The sequence below is a fragment of the Ambystoma mexicanum genome, unplaced genomic scaffold (assembly GCF_040938575.1).
Source record: "Ambystoma mexicanum isolate Mex_15411 unplaced genomic scaffold, UKY_AmexF1_1 Mex_scaf16, whole genome shotgun sequence".
Classification (NCBI taxonomy): Eukaryota; Metazoa; Chordata; class Amphibia; order Caudata; family Ambystomatidae; genus Ambystoma; species Ambystoma mexicanum.
In genome coordinates, this window is record NW_027182391.1 from 3,221,775 (window position 1) to 3,240,128 (window position 18,354).

An 18,354-nucleotide genomic window follows, 5' to 3' on the forward strand; every position below is an offset into this window, starting at 1 on the left:
CTTCTGATGGATGTTCCTGCCACAGATTCCTCATTGCACTTCCTTCCTGCCCCTCTTCTGGGAAGCTAGTACACCATCAGTTCTACAGTCCCTCAGCATCAAGAATGCTAGGAAAGGAGGGTGGAACTGAGGTCTGGGGCACAGCACCGCTACTTATACTGGCCCAGATATCATTTTGGTGCGAGGTGAAAAGAGGGTTGGACTGATACAGAGCTGTGCATCGCCCCCTATTGGCAGAATGGTTTCTGGATAACAGCTGCACAAGGATATGGATATCAAAGATGAGGAATCTATGACAGGCATAACCATCAGACAAAACATTACAGAGAGGCAAGTCATTTGTTCTTTTTACTTAAGTAGAAAGAAATTGCAACTTTTTAATTCACACTTCTTTATGACTAGCAATTAATGTAAAATAAAATATACATGACTTTATAGTTTCTCTACATATCAGGCAGAAATCCCTGTAAACCACCATCCACTGGTACTGCCTGGCTGGTATCACTGGGATGAACATATTCATGAACCTGAGTGGGAGAAAGCAGGAAGGTTGGCACCAATTTGTCCATTGCTTCCAATTTTACAGTTGGGAGTTTGGCTACTTTTTTGAAGGGAGTGTTTGCTAATTCTTGGGGAGTAAATGGTTAATACACTGCTTATCTGTAGGGTTGCATTACAAGTTGCCTTTTATTTTTTTTATTAAGCATCTTTCCCTATGGCACTTATTCACCTAAAGGTTTATGGGTTCTAACAGCAAGTGGGCATTGAAACATAAGAATCTAGAAAAATGAAGGAAAGACAAACCAGTGAGCTTAGACAGAGGGCGTTCCAGGTATGTATTTTATTTATATAGCGCGCAAACAGCCCAGGGGCATTGAGGCACTGTTACTTGCAGGAGCTTAGTAACATGGGTACAGGAATGGTAGCAGTCGTTGGCACATTATGATTGCTACAAACATAGTTGTCATTACAGTTTATGCATTTGATCATTACAATGCAGCTTATGCAGTGGGACATTTCATTAGTATTCATGGTGCTGCGTGGAACCTTATGTGAAGAGGATGGTTTTCATAGCTTTACGGAAAGCATGTATGTGTGCTCCGGTGGCTAGTAAACTCTTGCTTTGTAGAAAACCCTTTCCCACACTCCGTGCACTCATAAGGGTTCACACCTGTATGTTTTCTCTGGTGGATAGCAAGCTCCCCCTTTGTTGCAAACACTTTCCCACATTCAGTGCATGCATGAGGTTTCTCACCTGTATGTGCTCTCTGGTGGCGTGTAAGATGTCCCTTCTGAACAAACCCTTTCCCACATTCAGTGCACTCATAAGGTTTCTCACCTGTATGTTTTCTCTGGTGGTGTGTAAGCTGTTCCTTCTCAACAAACCCTTTCCCACATTCAGTGCACTCATAAGGTTTCTCACCTGTATGTGCTCTCTGGTGGCGTGTAAGATGTCCCTTCTGAACAAACCCTTTCCCACATTGAGTGCACTCATAAGGTTTCTCACCTGTATGTTTTCTCTGGTGGCAAATAAGTTGTCCCTTCCGAGCAAACCCTTTCCCACACTCAGTGCACTCATAAGGTTTCTCACCTGTATGTGTGCTCTGGTGGTCTGTAAGCTGTCCCTTCTGAACAAACCCTTTCCCACATTCAGTACACTCATAAGGTTTCTCACCTGTATGTTTTCTCTGGTGGTGTGTAAGATGTTCCTTCTCAACAAACCCTTTCCCACATTCAGTGCACTCATAAGGTTTCTCACCTGTATGTGCTCTCTGGTGGCGTGTAAGATGTCCCTTCTGAACAAACCCTTTCCCACACTCAGTGCACTCATAAGGTTTCTCACCTGTATGTGTTCTTTGGTGGCTAGTAAGATCTCCCTTTGTAGCAAACCCTTTCCCACATTCAGTGCACTCATAAGGCTTCTCACCTGTATGTCTTCTCCTGTGGATAGTAAGCTCTCGCTTTGTAGCAAACCCATTCCCACATTCAGTGCACTCATAAGGTTTCTCACCTGTATGTGTTCTCTGGTGGCTAGTAAGCTCTCCCTTTGTAGCAAACCCTTTCCCACATTCAGTGCACTCATAAGGCTTCTGACCTGTATGTCTTCTCCTGTGGATAGTAAGCTTTCGCTTTGTAGCAAACCCATTCCCACATTCAGTGCACTCATAAGGTTTCTCACCTGTATGTGTTCTCCTGTGGATAGTAAGCTCTTGCTTTGTAGCAAACCCTTTGCCACACTCAGTGCACTCATAAGGTTTCTCACCTGTATGTCTGCGCTGGTGGATAATAAGAGCTCCCTTCCGAGCAAAACCTTTCCCACATTCAGTGCACTCATAAGGTTTTTCACCTGTATGTGTGCGCTGGTGGATAATAAGAGCTCCCTTCTGAACAAACCCTTTCCCACATTCAGTGCACTCATAAGGTTTTTCACCTGTATGTGTGCGCTGGTGGATAATAAGAGCTCCCTTCTGAACAAACCCTTTCCCACATTCAGTGCACTCATAAGGCGTCTCACCTGTATGTGTTCTCCTGTGGATAGTAAGATCTTGCTTTGTAGCAAACCCTTTGCCACACTCAGTGCACTCATAAGGTTTCTCACCTGTATGTGTGCGCTGGTGGATAATAAGAGCTCCCTTCCGAGCAAACCCTTTCCCACATTCAGTGCACTCATAAGGCGTCTCACCTGTATGTGTTCTCTGGTGGTGGATAGTAAGCTCACCCTTTGCAGCAAACCCTTTACCACATTCAGTGCACTCATAAGGTTTCTCACCTTTATTCATTTGCTGGTGACTGATAACTTTATCATGCAAATGGATGACATCAAATTCAGTGCACTGATATGTGTTGTCACCCATGTCCTCATGTGGGCAAGAAGTATGTTTGTGAGATGGCAATTGTTCCCACATGTTGTTCACGTGTAAAGTCTCTTGCCAGTTTATTGTTGGTGCCTTGACTTAAGAGAAGCCTTTTCAATTAACCTTTTCCCAAATTCAGAGCACAAACGAGAAATGCTTTTCTTACTGCACATAACACATTGTCATTTTCATGCTAGATATCCCCCTCACCCAGGATTTACAGCATCAACATGCTTGGTTACTGGATGCTACCACAAAGAGGTTGCATGGACGGAAGGCATCGTGTATCAACAGGCTTCGCAATCCGAGTTCCTGAATACTCTGAAAAGGCAACTGGACACCAAACTTGCACTCTTCTAAGATGCTTGGAAATATATTCTAACAATGAAGCTTTTCCCTGCGATAGTCCAGGGAATCTAAATCACTGTTGCATTTCTGGGGCATCAGTCACCTACTGAGATAAAAGGAGACGCACATTATTAGTTTCAACATGTTCACAATCACAGGCAGCACACGTCATAAGACTACTCAGTAGTAACTCCTCATATAGTAACTTATTTGACTTTGAAGTGCCATCTATTGGGGAAAGGCACCCTAATAGGTGGCAGAGTAGTGGTGCTCCAATGGGAACATTTAGTGGAACATAGGTAACATGCAGCAGGAATAATGTATTTCATTTTTATTTAGAAATGTTTTGCATTCAAAACACTAGGAACAAACATTTTAAATGCATATTTTAATCATCAGGAACATGTATATATGTTCTACCAATATATCTATTCTGAAATGACTAAATAGCACACGGATGCTCCCAATTTCCATACACAACTGATAAAGGCAGGCGTTTGCCACCAATCTGATGCCTGCTTGACCAGTCCATTGTGTAATCACTGATGACGGGTGTATTGGCCAAAATATGAATAATATAATTAACAGCACCATTGAGGAAACCGGGACAGAACTGTGATTTAATGGTAAAGCGCCAATCTCTTCCCATGGTGAGAACGGCACAGGCCATGCTGCCACTACAATCAAACATCGACTTTAAACCTAGATAAGCTTGTTTTTCTGTCAATCCTGTAGATGATGGATGAGTTTGGACTTTGTGTCAAGAGACCAAAAGAATAAAGTGTAGGAGAGACTCCACAAACTCCACATCACCCCATTTGCCTTCCTAATTTTTTACATAAGTGCCCCATCTCCAGGTACTAAATTTAATTGGCCAGAGGGATCCCACTTCACTTCTGTTTCCCTGTTCAAAATACCACAGTGCAGTTTTCAGGAGGTGGCACACCCTAGGTTTTACTGTTAAGGAGTGGGTGTAAATGGGTCTGTTACTTACCAAACTCCCATAACATGACACCTTTTTGAGGATTCTGATCCGTGCACCTTAGGTTGAATCTAGCGCGCCCCTGTACCCTCTGCACTGTGACCAAGAACTACTCTCGTCACATCCCTAGTAACCAATGGGGATGTTGCCCCATCTCTACAAACATCCACAAATTGATGCTGCCATTTAGTGATAACACATGATTCCCAATGATCTACTGTGGAGATTCTACTCACCCTACTCCAGGGGAATCCGCTCAACATAATCCTGCACATCCATGATCAGAAAGGGTGAGAATTTCATTGCCAGCATCTATTGCAACCCATATGGCAGCGACCCTGGAATAAGATGCATTTACGTGTGAATAGTATGCATAAACCCACCACAATGCGCAACTGTCCACCTGTTCATCCGTCAGTCCTACATTTATTGTGTGTCTAGTGTAGGTAGCTATCACAACAGTATATGAGAGTACCTTTCATCGGTCCAGTATGGGGGGAAAAATACCAGTTTGAGGTGACACAATTAACACATTTTTTGGGAGTGCTCCATGTTCTGAGGGGGTAATCCTTAGAAGACAAGCTCCCCTCAACAGTTCTCAGGTGCGTCATCTGTGCAGCCACCACCATAGGCTGTGTGAGCTTAACCACCCTCCAGAAGCAACAACTCTTTTTTAGGATTTCAAGGCCCACAATATTTAACAATCTTGGCCTAACCATATCCTTGTGTGGCGCATATCGATCTAGAGTCCCCTTTGAATCCAATGTCCGTGCTCCCCAAAAGTTGATCCATTTATTTTGCCACAATGTACTATAATAAGCGATTGCAATAAAAAGTAGAATGCCCTGCTGTACCTCAACACCCTCCATCCTAGTCTCTACATGCACGCTTCGGAACTCGCTTAGTGAAAACTAATTAAAAACTCCATCATTCAGGTTCTTTACTAAGAAGCAGAATGAGCCAGATTCCTGCCCTTGACCCAGTACCCCTCCCGACATAGCAAAGACCATAGACTCATTCATGAGACATCTTTGTCTACCACAAATGTAATGCACAGGTTTTCCTAGACCCTTGCATTGTTTCACAAGTTGGTGAACTGTTTCAGCTGGGCTGTCAGGAACCTTACAGCTGAACACTACCACACGTTGGCAATGTAATTCTAGTAGGAGTAAAGGCTGTGCATGGCCAAGGCCATCCACTTCCCTGCATCATTAATATTGCATCAGCCTGCCATGATACTGTGAATGACTTTGCCTGCCGTGCTTGGTCTATTAAACCACACCTTGCTGCTGCCTTCAGCCATGCCCATGTCTCTGTACTCTAGTACCTGGCTATCATCCTCAATGCTTCCCTTTCCTTGGTGGTCTGCCCAATGGACCATCCCACCATAGTAGGGCTGAACCTGCAGGAGGCCCGAGCAACTGGTTGGTGGGAGGACTCAAGAAGGCCAGACATGGATTGCTTCTTGGTTCTTTCCTCTGCCTCGAAGGTGTTGTATTGTTCTGTTGCCTTCCACACGCCCTCCTCCTCTGCATGGGGTATGCGTGAGGCACAAGGCATACTCCTCTCCAGTCCAGATGAACCATGTTCACTTGCCTTTCCGACATGCACCTGCTGGGTAGTGTTGGAAAGTGTGGGAGTCTGTGCAGACACACACCAGATGCCATTTTGGCAAGCATATGGTCTAAAAGACTGTGTATATGATGAACCTATCAGAGTATACAATAGGTGGCAAGCACTAACGTTACTTGAGAAACTAAAAACCAAACTGGGGTGACATTAATGAGCAAATCATATTAATGTTGGTCTCAAATTAATGTATTCTTATGCAAATTAGATGGACCCCATTTGCAAAACCTTCTCCGTTGGCTCTGTTAAGACCAAATTGTCGGGTGATTGCATACAATCTATTACTGTTGTGTGTTTACATTAGAAGTATGTAAGATAACAAATACACTTATTTCCTGTAACCTAAAAACCCACATTACCTCACTGTCTAAATCACCCATGTTAATTGATATGCACTAGAAAAGGTAAACTCAGAACAAAGCTCGAAGTACCTCGAAGCCACAGGTCCAACCACTCGTAAAACAAAGTCAAGACACCTGCATTTTTACTGAATGATTCAATGATCTTTCTTTAATAGAGCAGCCCGAAAGCCTCCCTTAATCCATCACTCTAGAATGAGCTAGATCAACTCTAACTTTCCCAAAAACACACACACTTAAGGCTAATCAAATAATGCCCAATATCTCAGCACACCTCTATTACAAAAATACATATTTTATTTAGAACAAAACAATGTAAAAATACAAAATCCCAACAATATCATTTAAATACCATGGGAATCTGGTAGTGAGTGATAATGGCCATAGAGATTGGCCTGGAAATAGGCAGTCAATTGGGTCGGTAAAATGCCAAACACAGACAAGCTGCCTGTCCCCTCTCTCCTATCTGATCTCCCTTATCGATATTCTAAGGCAAAACATTTGACCTCTAGCACCAGCTAATCCCCAAATCTAAGAAGGGGTGTGCAGATAATATGCAATCATCTGGTCACCCTCCTTTAGTAATAAGGGGAAATAAGATGGTCGGTTTTCACTTCATGATTGTTCAATATAGGTAAAGAAAGAGAAATTATATATTTTTCTTAGGAGGAGAGAGCTGGTCAATAATTAACATGGTATCCATAGTTTGCTAATGAGGTGCTAAACCTTTAAGGTTCGGTTCAGTTGTACAACTATTGATTAGTCAAAGATGATCGTTGCACGAGATGTGACTGAGGCGGGCTATAAAAGGGCAGGGTGACATTCTTGGTGTGCCAATCGCAAGTACAGAAAGGCCAACAGCTTTTGCGTAGTACAATTCTTTTTCCAGGTATTGGTATCAAATGGAAAGTTAGACATCAGGCGGTCAATTCAAATGGAAGGCACTGAAATCATTATCAGGTATTGCTAGTATGTGTGAGGTACTCACACAATTTGGCATGCGTTTTGTTCGCTGGTGCCTTGAAACTCCTTCCCACGTTTGGACGCCTCTCGCCCTTTACCTAGTCATGGTCACCAGTGCTGAGAGGCGGGGCACGATGCGAGAATGGGATGGCCCTGAGGTGTCAGGAATAAGCAATTTTTTGTTTCTCGCAAGAACTCATAAAACGCACGTGAAGATGACAACAACAGGCTGAGAGTGCTGGTACCCACATGCCACAAGTTAGCATGAGGGCCACCAGGGCTAAAGTGCACAAAGGCGGCGCCGCCCCCCCCCCCCCCAGTGGGCGGCCTTCTACTGGGCACTGCCGTGACCTGGTACAGCTTAGGGAGAGTCTTTGGGACATAACTACGGTGTGGGCGCAGGAAAGCGACTGACAGTGCTACAAGATACTGCCTCACAGCACTGCTCTATACCCTCACAGAACATCACCATAAATTATAATAGAACAGCACAGTACCGTGCCCTGTTAACAAGGTGTGTCCATTGCATAACAGATCACTGCTGCATTAAATAGTGGTGGGAGCGGCCACTCACCATTAGCAGCAACGGTAATTCAGTCCAGCTGAATTAGCGCCGAAACCGAGTCCATGGCAGTAAGTCTCCCCATATTTGGTGGAATTACGTTACTGGTCAGAGGCAGCAAACATTTTATGAGGTGGAGCTGCAGGTCCATGATGGCGAGGTGAAGGCCCATGCCGAGGAGCTATTTGGCTCCCGGCACCTTAAACATCAGTGCAATGGAATGCAGCCATCTGGTCAGTTATCTGAAACAATGCCACAGCTGAGGGCACCGTCCCACAGGACGCTGAGGATTGTAGGAAGTGGTAGAATGACCTAAAGGGCAGCGTCTGCGGCCTCCTGTCCAAACACCAGCAGTTATCATTAGACACCAGAGGCGGCACCGTGGACCCCCCTTGACCTGACCCTCGTGGGAGAAGGCCAGCTCCATCCTCAACATGGAGTGGATCAAGGGAGCACCGAACCCTAGAGCCAGCTGCCAAGTTAAATCTGATGAGTTTGAATGCATCCTCCAACCCTTCCCCTCACAACGCACTGGCCAAACGACCATAACAAGCATGTGGCTCTCAGCAAAGATGGGCCTGATGACAGGTAAAGCCGTCACCAAATGGCAATGCTCCCAAAGGAACCACTATCCAATGTGTTTTCAAGCAGACCTGGGTTCAGGCATGGGCAATCTGGCCAGTCGCATGGTGCACCACATCAGCACCCGCACCCAACACAACAGATTGGAGTGACACCCTGCAGGCAGCCCCCTACACATGGCAGAACCCTGCCCCAATCACCCCTGACCCCACCCTGCAGGCAACCCCCCCCTCCACATGGCAAAACCCAGGACCCTCCCACCTCCCCATCACCACTGACCCCACCCTGCAGGCAGCCCCTTCAACATGGGAGAACCCGTGACCCACACCCTGCAAGCACCCCCATCCACATGGGAGAGCCCAGCCCTCCTCACCCCCAACCCCACCCTGCAGGCAGACAACATAAGGACCAAGAAAGGACAAGCACATTAAAAATGCCACCAAAAAAAAAAAAAAGAAAGTGAACAAACCAAGAAGCCACCATTCTAGCAGAATGGTGACCTTTCTGTGCATTACCGTGGCTGGTTTGACAGCCTGTGTGTAATAATTCCAAAAAGTCACTAAAGTATGTTCAGTGCCACCAGCTTTAACAGTAAGCTTGTCACTAACATAAATGTTACAGAAACAGTAAGAAAGGGTATACTGTGTATCTGGGGTGTGCTGCTCTCAAAATAAAATGTAATTGGGATGGAAATCTCTCTACCTTGAGAGCATGTGTTTTGCAAGGTAAGTCAAGAGAAAATAAAAATGGATGCCCACGGGGCCGCCCACCAACACTGTACAGAAGTGCTGTGTGCTGCAATACTACATTGCAGATGCCCAACAAAGTTATAGGAAAGGATAGATCCAAAACCACTATGGAGAGCCAGAAAAACGGCACCAGTAAAAAGTAAAAGGGTGAGTGGGGAACATAGAAAAAGAATCCCAAGTCCAGCAAGAAGTGCTGGGGGTCTCACAGTGGAGGGAGATTTAGCATAGAAATGAAAATCTAACCTAACAGTCTTGTGTGTCCAAGAATATCATTTATACAGGGGACAGGAGTCACCTGCTTCACCCGATGCAATTTCTGTATTAAAAATGAAAAAAACACTGCAAGTACGTTTATTACTGCGGTTATCTCCGGTGTATAGCAGATAGTTGAAAGCTTTGCTACATCTCTTTGCTCAATGGTTCATTAAATACCCCCAAAATTACCTCATCAATTCATCATTCTAGTCTTCCTACTGTGCGCATCTCCTTGTGTGAGTTAAGAAGCCACTCTCAGTTTAATAGTCTGCTGTTGCCTGGTTGATGTACAGATCACGTGACGGATGTCATGCTTTCATATTGTATATCCCTTGCATGCCTCACAAAGGCGCTGGAAAAGCTTCCATAGAGGCCTTACCATCTTGGAGTGGAATCCAGTAGTGATAAAACAGTTCAGACCAGTTTCTATATTGCTCCATTACTGTGATGTCCAAAGTATATCCCATGCGGTCGAGTAATCTGGGAGGTGGCAAATGCCGCAGTCTAGAATATGGATGAGGTCGAGCATGTTTGGGTGGTTGAAAATGCCCTCCAGTCTAAATCTGGATGTAGGATCATAGGTAAAGTCCTCCAGTAAGTACAATTGTGTTTTCTTGTAGGGAGACCTATGTTCAGACAGTACCGTGCACTGCCTCCTGTTGTCTATCTGTTTGAACTTATCAAATTCATGATCTAGTATAGGTGGCTATGTGGGCCATCACCTGGTTCCTGGATAGAATCAGGAGAGCACAGGGTGAATTCCAGATGCAGGGCCCTAGTCTCAGATAGGCATCATCCTAAGTGGGTAGGATCGCCGCCAAGTCATGCCAATTAATTAGTCAGACCCTGCGTGTCAGTATGCAGTGAAAAAATCCACTTCTGCTCCTCCTTAAGAAGAATGGTTCCAAAGTTACCGCCCTCTTTAATATCTGGATCTTTTCCAGAAAAAGTCCATTTTAACTGGTCTTGTGTGTCTTTTTACAAAATGGTCTACCAGTGGTGACAAGTTTTTGTTCCGATACAGGTTTTTGCTTGATGATGCTTTTGACTGGTATCCTTATGTATCTTAGGTTGCATGGACATGTTAGGGTGTATATAACATACATTTCTGCAAGACTATGCACCCGATTTGGTTAACAGAAACATGGTTTACCATCTGGCACTGATATGGTGCACATTTTACCTGCAGGCTACTCCATTTTACACATTGATCGCAACACCAACCAACCTGGTGATGGGGGGGGGGGTCACCTTAATTTTTAAGAAATGACCTCATTTGTTTGATTTTACCCTCAGACTCCGGATATAGAAATGGAATCTGTTAAGGAGAAGTTTGGCCACTCACTCTTTTACACTTCACTTTTTGATTACATATAGCCCACCTTCATTTAGCTGGACGACCTTTGAAAAGGCTTTTTTTTCAAACTTTTCGGCTTTGGCTCTTTCCCATAACAATCTGTATTTTAGGACATTTTAATTTCTGGGCTGACTCCATTTTATCTTATATGGACATTTCATCACTGCCTTAATTAGGGATAGGCTCTACACATATAAAGGGACATACTCTTGATCTAATTTTTCCTTCTCCAGATTTATGCTGTTTCTTCGGGGCATTTCTTGGATAATTTGTTGATCCCTTTTAAGATTACTTCACCTAGTAAAAGGCAGGCTCAGCCCAAAGTATTGCAGAGATTGGCACCATAATCGAACAGTTGGTGCTTGCACAACAGAACACTTCAAAATTACCCCTGCCTCTACCATGGTCTCAACGTATTACTACTTGCTCAGCAGCTGCAAATGAATTGGCACCTTTAAAATTGTTAAAGAAAACTGCACGTCTCAGCTCCCTGGTTCTCGCCGAAACTCTGGGCATGGTGGGCAACTGTCCGCAGAGCTGAGTGGAAATGGTGCATACATTTTGATCTTGCATTGTAACTTTAAGAAATAGTTAGCCTCAGATCTTTGGATAAAGGCTGAACAAAGTCTTACTTTGGCAGCATTATACAACAAGCTGCCAATACTCCAAATAAGGATAACATCAGAAACTGATGCAACCTTCTGTACCTCCTTCCAAAGGTTGTGGTACTTTTAAGTCCGAGTCTTTTCATCTTATTGGCCCCCTACAGCAGTAAACGATGTGTTTGTCTAAAAATCAGCCTCTCCTCTGGATGAGATTCCTCTTCTCCCAGCAAAGTGCATCATTTCTATTGGATTCTGCAACAGTCTTGATGTAAGTTCTGACTCGACAAAACAGGTACGGCCAGGAGAATGGCTCCCTTCTTCTGGTCTGTCTGGATCAACCTTGAGGGCCGTCTTTGTAAAGTCATTTGAAAGAGTCCCTTGTTTCACTGTCCTTTCCAATCTTCTCTTCATTGGCACTGATACATTAGGGTTTCTTGTCCGTTTAGTAGTAGTCTTATTGTTTGGAAGATTACTCCAACAGTTATTGTCCTTTAACACTTTTCAACTTTGTTTAGGTACCCACTGTGACAAGGGAGAGGACTCCTGACCCACTCTCGCCTTTCCCAATTTTGTAGATTATCACTAGGACGAGGGAGATGACTCCAGAGTACTTCTTGGCTCTTGGTTTGACTAGAGTACCTCACAAGAACCAACTCGGTTTACCTGCGGCTTCCGTTACCTTGATTGTGGCTGGGGCACGTCACCGGTTCCAGGGTCGGCTTTTCTTCTGCATGCGTCAGTGTGTCTTTTTTCAGCTTCTCGTTGCTGCTTCGGCAAACACAGTACAGTTCATGGACCACAAAGTCCATCTGCTTGAGGTTGCTCAACCACCTGGTTTCTGGCAGCTGCTAGTGGAGATGGGTCCGTACCCACTCAGGGAAGGCTTCTCAATGCCCTGTACGAGGTCCTCTCGTCTGAGGACAGACTGCCTCTGAGGACTCTGCTCTGGGTTTGATTCTCCTGGGCTGTGCTGGACAGACGCTGCCTTCTCGCGAGGCCGTCCCTACTCTCTCCTAAGTCCATCAGTTATGATGTGTAGCTGGGTCCTCCCCAGCTTAACGTCAAAGTCTTTTAGTGCCTTTGATGTAATTCATGCCTCCTTGGGCCAACTCGTTACTGTACATTGCCAGTCAACCAGTTATTACTCTGCATTTTTTCTTGGCTCTCTCTCGTCTCAGTTATATCAAATCTAAGTGAAGAGATCTTACAATAACAGTATTCTTAGGTTGAGTTTCAGAGGTATTCAAAAGATCCTGGATAAAAGGGTTTAGGGACTTCCTTCACAGAACAGGGGCCCTTAACCCCACATATGGACTATTAGGTGGCGGCCACAACTCACAGGGAAGGGCTCCCCTCTGGGAAGCACTGACGAGAACCAGTGAAGTATGTAGTATGGTGTTGCAGTAGGCATGGTAATTGTCAACTTCAGGTAGACAAGAGGGCTCTTGCCTGTAATTGATCTCAACTATTTTCAATTCAGCATTAAATACCACATTTGGGTGAAGGAAGATCTGGTAATGGCGCTCAAACCCAAGTCAGGAAGGCCCAAGTGCAGCATTTCAGCTCTACGCCCCCGGGAAAGTATTTATTTGTATTTCTATTAGCCCACCGAGCTACCTTCTGGGGTGCGGATACCTTTTCTTTTTTTTTACAGGGACCAGGCTTTGCGCAATTCATGCTTCTCTTAAAAAGATACTACACATGTCTGCAATTAGAACAAATATTTATAGGACTGGATGCGGACCAGGAGGTGTGCAGGTTAGTGGTAACAGGGGCTGTCTGGGGGCCTCTGGTGGGACAGCAGGGGGAGGGGGGCTGGGGGGGTTGAGGTGATGCACTCTAATGGAGACTCGACCTGGGGCACCACCTCCAAAGACAAGGGTGGAAGCGTCAGAGTCCTATAGGGTGCTGCACCAAGGCAAAATGCCCTGCTTTGGAGTGCCAGACTGTGGGCTACTGCCCCCACCCTCCCAACCCCCACTGTGGGTCTGGATGTTAGCGGGTTGCTTGCAAACCTGAGAATTACAGCAGCCAGATGTCCTTGTAGCATAATCATCACCGAAAGACAACAACTGCTCTGGCTGTGAGCTGCAAGTAAATACTGCCTCCCTGAGCAATGGACCTGGTAGGAGGAGAACACCAGTGGCCGAGTAGGTGAAAATAAATATATATGGGATACATTACTCGCCGTAATTGTATTTCTGATGCTTGTATCTGCTTAGATGCACATGCTTTCCATAGGCCGACATCTAGTGGAAGCTGTGGAGTAATGCACATGAGGTTTTTCAAAGTTCGAAAAGGGACATCGGCAGGGCGTGACTAATACCATCCCTAGTACCCATGATTCCCCCACGCGTCGAAGTCCCTCAGATTGTTCCTGACAAGAGGGAAGTGTAAGCATGAAGTGTAAGAAGAACCATGAGGTGTAAAAGACCCATGGTTCTAATACCCAGGCACCTTCTACTCCAAGAGGGGAGAAGGGCGGGTGCATGTGAATCTAAGCAGATCCAAGCCTCAGAAATATGATTACTCTGTATCCCTTCTGAGGCTTGCAGATCTGCTTCAAATCACATGCTTTGCGTAGATTAGCAAGCACTACTAGAAGGAGGTGGGTTATTAGAAGGTAGTGCTGCAAAAAAAAAGAGATGTTTCAGCACCGCTTGTCCCACCTGTGTGTCACCACTAGACTGTGTCCAGACAGAAGTGTTGGGTGAAGGTGTGTACTGAACTCCAAGTGGCAGCCTTGCAAATGGCATCTAGAGGCACATCTGCTATGAAGGCTAAGAACGTGTTGACCCACCGATTACAATGGGGACAGGAGAAGGGGATGCAGATCATGGATGCTAACTCGCCCCCGGCCCCCCATGCCCCAAGGCAACGCATCGGAGCAGTATTGACCTGTGAGACTAGGCACTGGCTACAAGAGGAACCAACCGGAACCTGCTGAGCACCTCTATCCTCTAAAATATCCAGGCAAGGAGTGAAGTGGAGGGCCACCGACCCCTGGTGTGCTTTGAGAACGCAGAACCTGCCAATCCCAATAGGGACTGAAGGATGAGAAACTGATCATGAATACTAATCCTTGCCCCCCAAAAGGTGATATATCGGAGCTGTATTGACACATCCCACGTGCGACAATGCACTGGTCACCTCTCTGTGGCCCAATGCACCAAGTGTCTGAGCAATAAGATGTCAGTGATCAGAGGTGGGAAGGCGATAAAAGAGCACACCAGACTGTGGTACTCAAAAACCGCTGGAGGGTCACAGACTGAGCAGTTGAAACCAGTAATACCGACACTTCAGCAGGGGGGTGGGGGGGGGGGAATCAAGCATGTAATATAGACATTGGGCTGGACAGCTGCACCCATACTTGGAAATTGTCCCAGAGGCTGAACCCAAAAGACTACAGAGGGGAAACGCCCACATCCCATCCACCCAGGGCAGTTTCTAGTCCATTGGGTGCCCAGGGCGAAACACTACAATGCGCCACCCTTCCCCCCCACTCTCGGCATGCGCGTCACTCCCAAACTACACGCCATGGTTAAGTAACTCCTACCTAATGTCAATTAATCACTGCTATACAAATTAAACAGGTTTTATTACATTGTGACTCAAGAACTTCGCAAAAACGCTAAATGCTAGTGTGTGCCAGTTTTTCTGGTCAAAGTGTGTCACTTTCATGAGTTACTTTTTTATGCAACTACTAGTTTTGACCAGTGTTACTGAATAAATATCCTTTAAAGCATTACGTTTGAACAGCCCCCTCCCCACCCTACTCATTGGGTACTATTCAAACAGCCTGTACTATTCAAACAGCCTGTCACAAAAATAATGAATTGCCATTTGCAACTACGGGCCACTTTTTCATTGGTGGCCGAGCCAATATTATGCCCCAGTCCGACCCTGGTGGCTTAGAAAGGGGAGCCATTGAGTTTGTATTCCATGGGCAGGTGCGGATGGTGGGGAGCACTGTGTGCAAAAAAGTCATCAGAGAAAAATGATAGGAAGCCGGAGAGGCCGGGGCAGTAGCCTGGCCGGGTCCAGGTATCATTCAGCCCTCCCGGGGTCCACACAGGTGGGTGCTGCAAATGCCCCATCTCACAGCCCCCTGTACAGCCCCACATAGAGCTACCCACCGCATACCACCCTTGCAGACATCCACCGCACAGCCCCCCATATAGATGCACACTGCACAGCCCCCCATACAGAACTGCCCACGGCATACCCCCTTTGCAGAAGCCCACTGTACAGCACCCGCAGATGCCCACTGCATATTGCTCCCTTGCAGAAGCCTACATAACAGACCTCTGCACAGGCGCCCACTGCACAGCCCCTTGTAGACCTGCATATTGCCCCCTTCCCTTGCAGACGCCCACAGTACAGACACCCCTGTCAGCCTCTGAGGTTGTATTCCCAGCAGAGCAGATGCAGATGGTGGGAGCACTGTGCGCGAAAAAAATGATCGGATGCATAAGAGGCCAGTGCAGTAGCCAGGCCCATGCAGGCCTCCTGGGGACCTCACAAGTGGGTGGGTACAGACGCCCACAGCACAGTCCCATGTAGAGCTGTAGTACCCCATGAAAGGACAATGCAACGCATGAATGTATGATAGGAAGAAGGAGAGGCCGGGGCAGTGGGCTGTCCAGGCCCAGGCACCAGTCAGGCCTGCAGGGGCAATTAGAACTGTAGGACTCTATGAAAGGACAAAGCACCACAGGCCGGATGTTGGTTCTACGCAGCGAGACGTGGCTTCTCACCTGCTTTTGGCCGCGCACGGAGCCTTCCTTCTCGCAATTCCTGCTACTCTGGCAACCAGAGCCTCCAGGAGTTCCAGCTGGAGCCAGAGGCACGCAGAGTCCGGGCCACATGCACCGGCAGCCGGAGCCTCCAGGAGTTCCAGCTGCAGCCAGAGGCTCGCAGAGTCCGGGTGACTTGCACCGGCAGCCAGAGCCTCCAGGAGTTCCAGCTGCAGCCAGAGGGACGCAGAGTCCGGGTCACTTGCACCGGCAGCCGGGGCCTCCAGGAGTTCCAGCTGCAGCCAGAGGGACGCAGAGTCCGGGTCACTTGCACCGGCAGCCGGGGCCTCCAGGAGTTCCAGCTGCAGCCAGAGGGACGCAGAGTCCGGGTCACTTGCACCGGCACCCGGGGCCTCCAGGAGTTCCAGCTGCAGCCAGAGGGACGCAGAGTCCGGGTCACTTGCACCGGCAGCCAGGGCCTCCAGGAGTTCCACCTGCAGCCAGAGGGACGCAGAGTCCGGGTCACTTGCACCGGCAGCCAGAGCCTCCAGGAGTTCCACCTGCAGCCAGAGGGACGCAGAGTCCGGGTCACTTGCACCGGCAGCCAGAGCCTCCAGGAGTTCCAGCTGGAGCCAGAGGGACGCAGAGTCCTGGTCACTTGCACCGGCAGCCAGGGCCTCCAGGAGTTCCAGAGTCCGGGTCACTTGCACCGGCAGCCAGAGCCTCCAGGAGTTCCAGCTGCAGCCAGAGGGACGCAGAGTCCGGGTCACTTGCACCGGCAGCCGGGGCCTCCAGGAGGTCCAGCTGCAGCCAGAGGCACGCAGAGTCCGGGTCACTTGCACCGGCAGCCAGGGCCTCCAGGAGTTCCAGCTGCAGCCAGAGGGACGCAGAGTCCGGGTCACTTGCACCGACAGCCGGGGCCTCCAGGAGGTCCAGCTGCAGCCAGAGGCACGCAGAGTCCGGGTCACTTGCACCGGCAGCCAGGGCCTCCAGGAGTTCCTTCCACCTGCAGCCAGAGGGACACAGAGTCCGGGTCACTTGCACCGGCAGCCAGGGCCTCCAGGAGTTCCAGAGTGCGGGTCAGTTGCACTCAGTGAAATTAACCCGGAAATGCGTCATTGCTCCGAAAAGCACACTGACGTCGATGTCACATGGAGGAGAGTGGGCGGGCTGTTGCTATGGTCCTTTTCTCTGATGGGATCAGCCACTAGGAAGTCACGTGGAAAAGAGTGGGCGGGCCGTCGCTATGGTCCGATTATTGGATTGGACCTCCCATTTGCACGTGCCATGCCTGCGCATACTTTGGAAATTAGTCTCTTAGCGCCCGCCATGTTTATGACATTTGCACGGGACGTGAATACTGCGCATGCGCATGGCGTTCTGAGTTGTAACCATGCCCGGCTCATGCCTTTTTTTTTCGCGTGCTTCACAATGTGTTTGTGACCCGGCTGTTTAGTAGGGCGACGTAGAACATTCAATGAGCATGCGCAGTTCATGCCTAGTTGTTCTGCCCACTCATCAGATTTTTACTGCGCATGCTCTGGAGGTCGTATCTCAGCACTGCAAACTCGGCGATCAGTATCTCAGCACTGCGCATGCTCTGGAGATCAGTATCTCAGCACTGCGCATGTCTGTTCTTCATGTTGGCGACTGGCTTTGCTGAGGCTTATATTTCGTCCCCCGATATGCAGTCACTCTCCGAGGACCACAAACGCTACTTTTTTAAATGTGAAATACATCCCAATCTTTTTGGGGAATCATTTGCTGTAGGTGAGTGACCGGCGACTAATCACTCCTCTTTTGGTGAGAAAGTGAACATCTCTTTTTGTGTTGAGTTGTCTCTGCTTGTTCTTCATAAACCTCCAGTTAATCCTTCTTGTGTATGGGTTGGAGGATGCATTCCTGGCCGGCGAGAGGGGATCAGCAACTCCTCTTTGGCTGTTTCGTTGATATATCTTTATATAGCCTCCCCTGAGGCTTGCAACCGGTTCCATTCCCCCTCTGTGCCTCCTTGTGCTTGATCCCGCCTGCCCCCCACCCTGATGGGCTGCCCTTGATGTGTTTTTACCAGTTTTAAAATTGCACTGTGAACGTTTTTAAAATGGCACTGTGAAACCTAGGCCTTTTTTCCCCTCTATTTAGGACTCACAAACTTGGGTGTATTTTTTTCCCCTGCTTTCAATATTGATTGGGATAGTCTTTTACTCTGAGTAACTGCCGCCTTGTCCAATTGATCAACTTGTCTCGCCTCTCTCTGTCTCGTCTGCCTGCACCCTGCACTGTGTTTTCCACTTCCCTTCCTCTTCTCTTCTCTCCTCTCCCTACCTATTCTATGGCGCTCTATCGACTATCCTGCTCTCCTCACTAAATCT

General features: G+C 47.5%; 1 protein-coding gene and 1 long non-coding RNA gene across 6 annotated transcripts in view; one reads left to right on the top strand and one right to left on the bottom strand.

The window, feature by feature from the left end:
* Nucleotides 1-822: 822 nt before the first annotated feature.
* LOC138554393 (zinc finger protein 268-like) overlaps nt 823-18,354 on the bottom strand; it is a 291,837-nt gene continuing 274,305 nt past the window's right edge. The window contains exons 1-3 of one of the 5 annotated variants that reach the window (XM_069642587.1): nt 16,004-17,398; nt 4,422-4,523; nt 823-3,306 (exon numbers count right to left, since the gene is read on the bottom strand). In XM_069642587.1, coding sequence (XP_069498688.1) covers nt 1,077-2,906 — 1,830 coding nt within the window. In that variant the 5' untranslated portion in view covers nt 2,907-3,306; nt 4,422-4,523; nt 16,004-17,398 and the 3' untranslated portion in view covers nt 823-1,076. Of the gene's footprint in view, nt 3,310-4,421; nt 4,524-16,003; nt 17,399-18,354 lie in introns of those variants that run through there. The other 4 variants (XM_069642586.1, XM_069642589.1, XM_069642588.1 and 1 more) reach the window with 4 other exon arrangements.
* LOC138554398 (uncharacterized) overlaps nt 17,360-18,354 on the top strand; it is a 58,404-nt gene continuing 57,409 nt past the window's right edge. Inside the window, exon 1 of the long non-coding RNA XR_011297401.1 lies at nt 17,360-17,752. This is a non-coding gene — a long non-coding RNA (uncharacterized lncRNA). The remainder of the gene's footprint in view (nt 17,753-18,354) is intronic.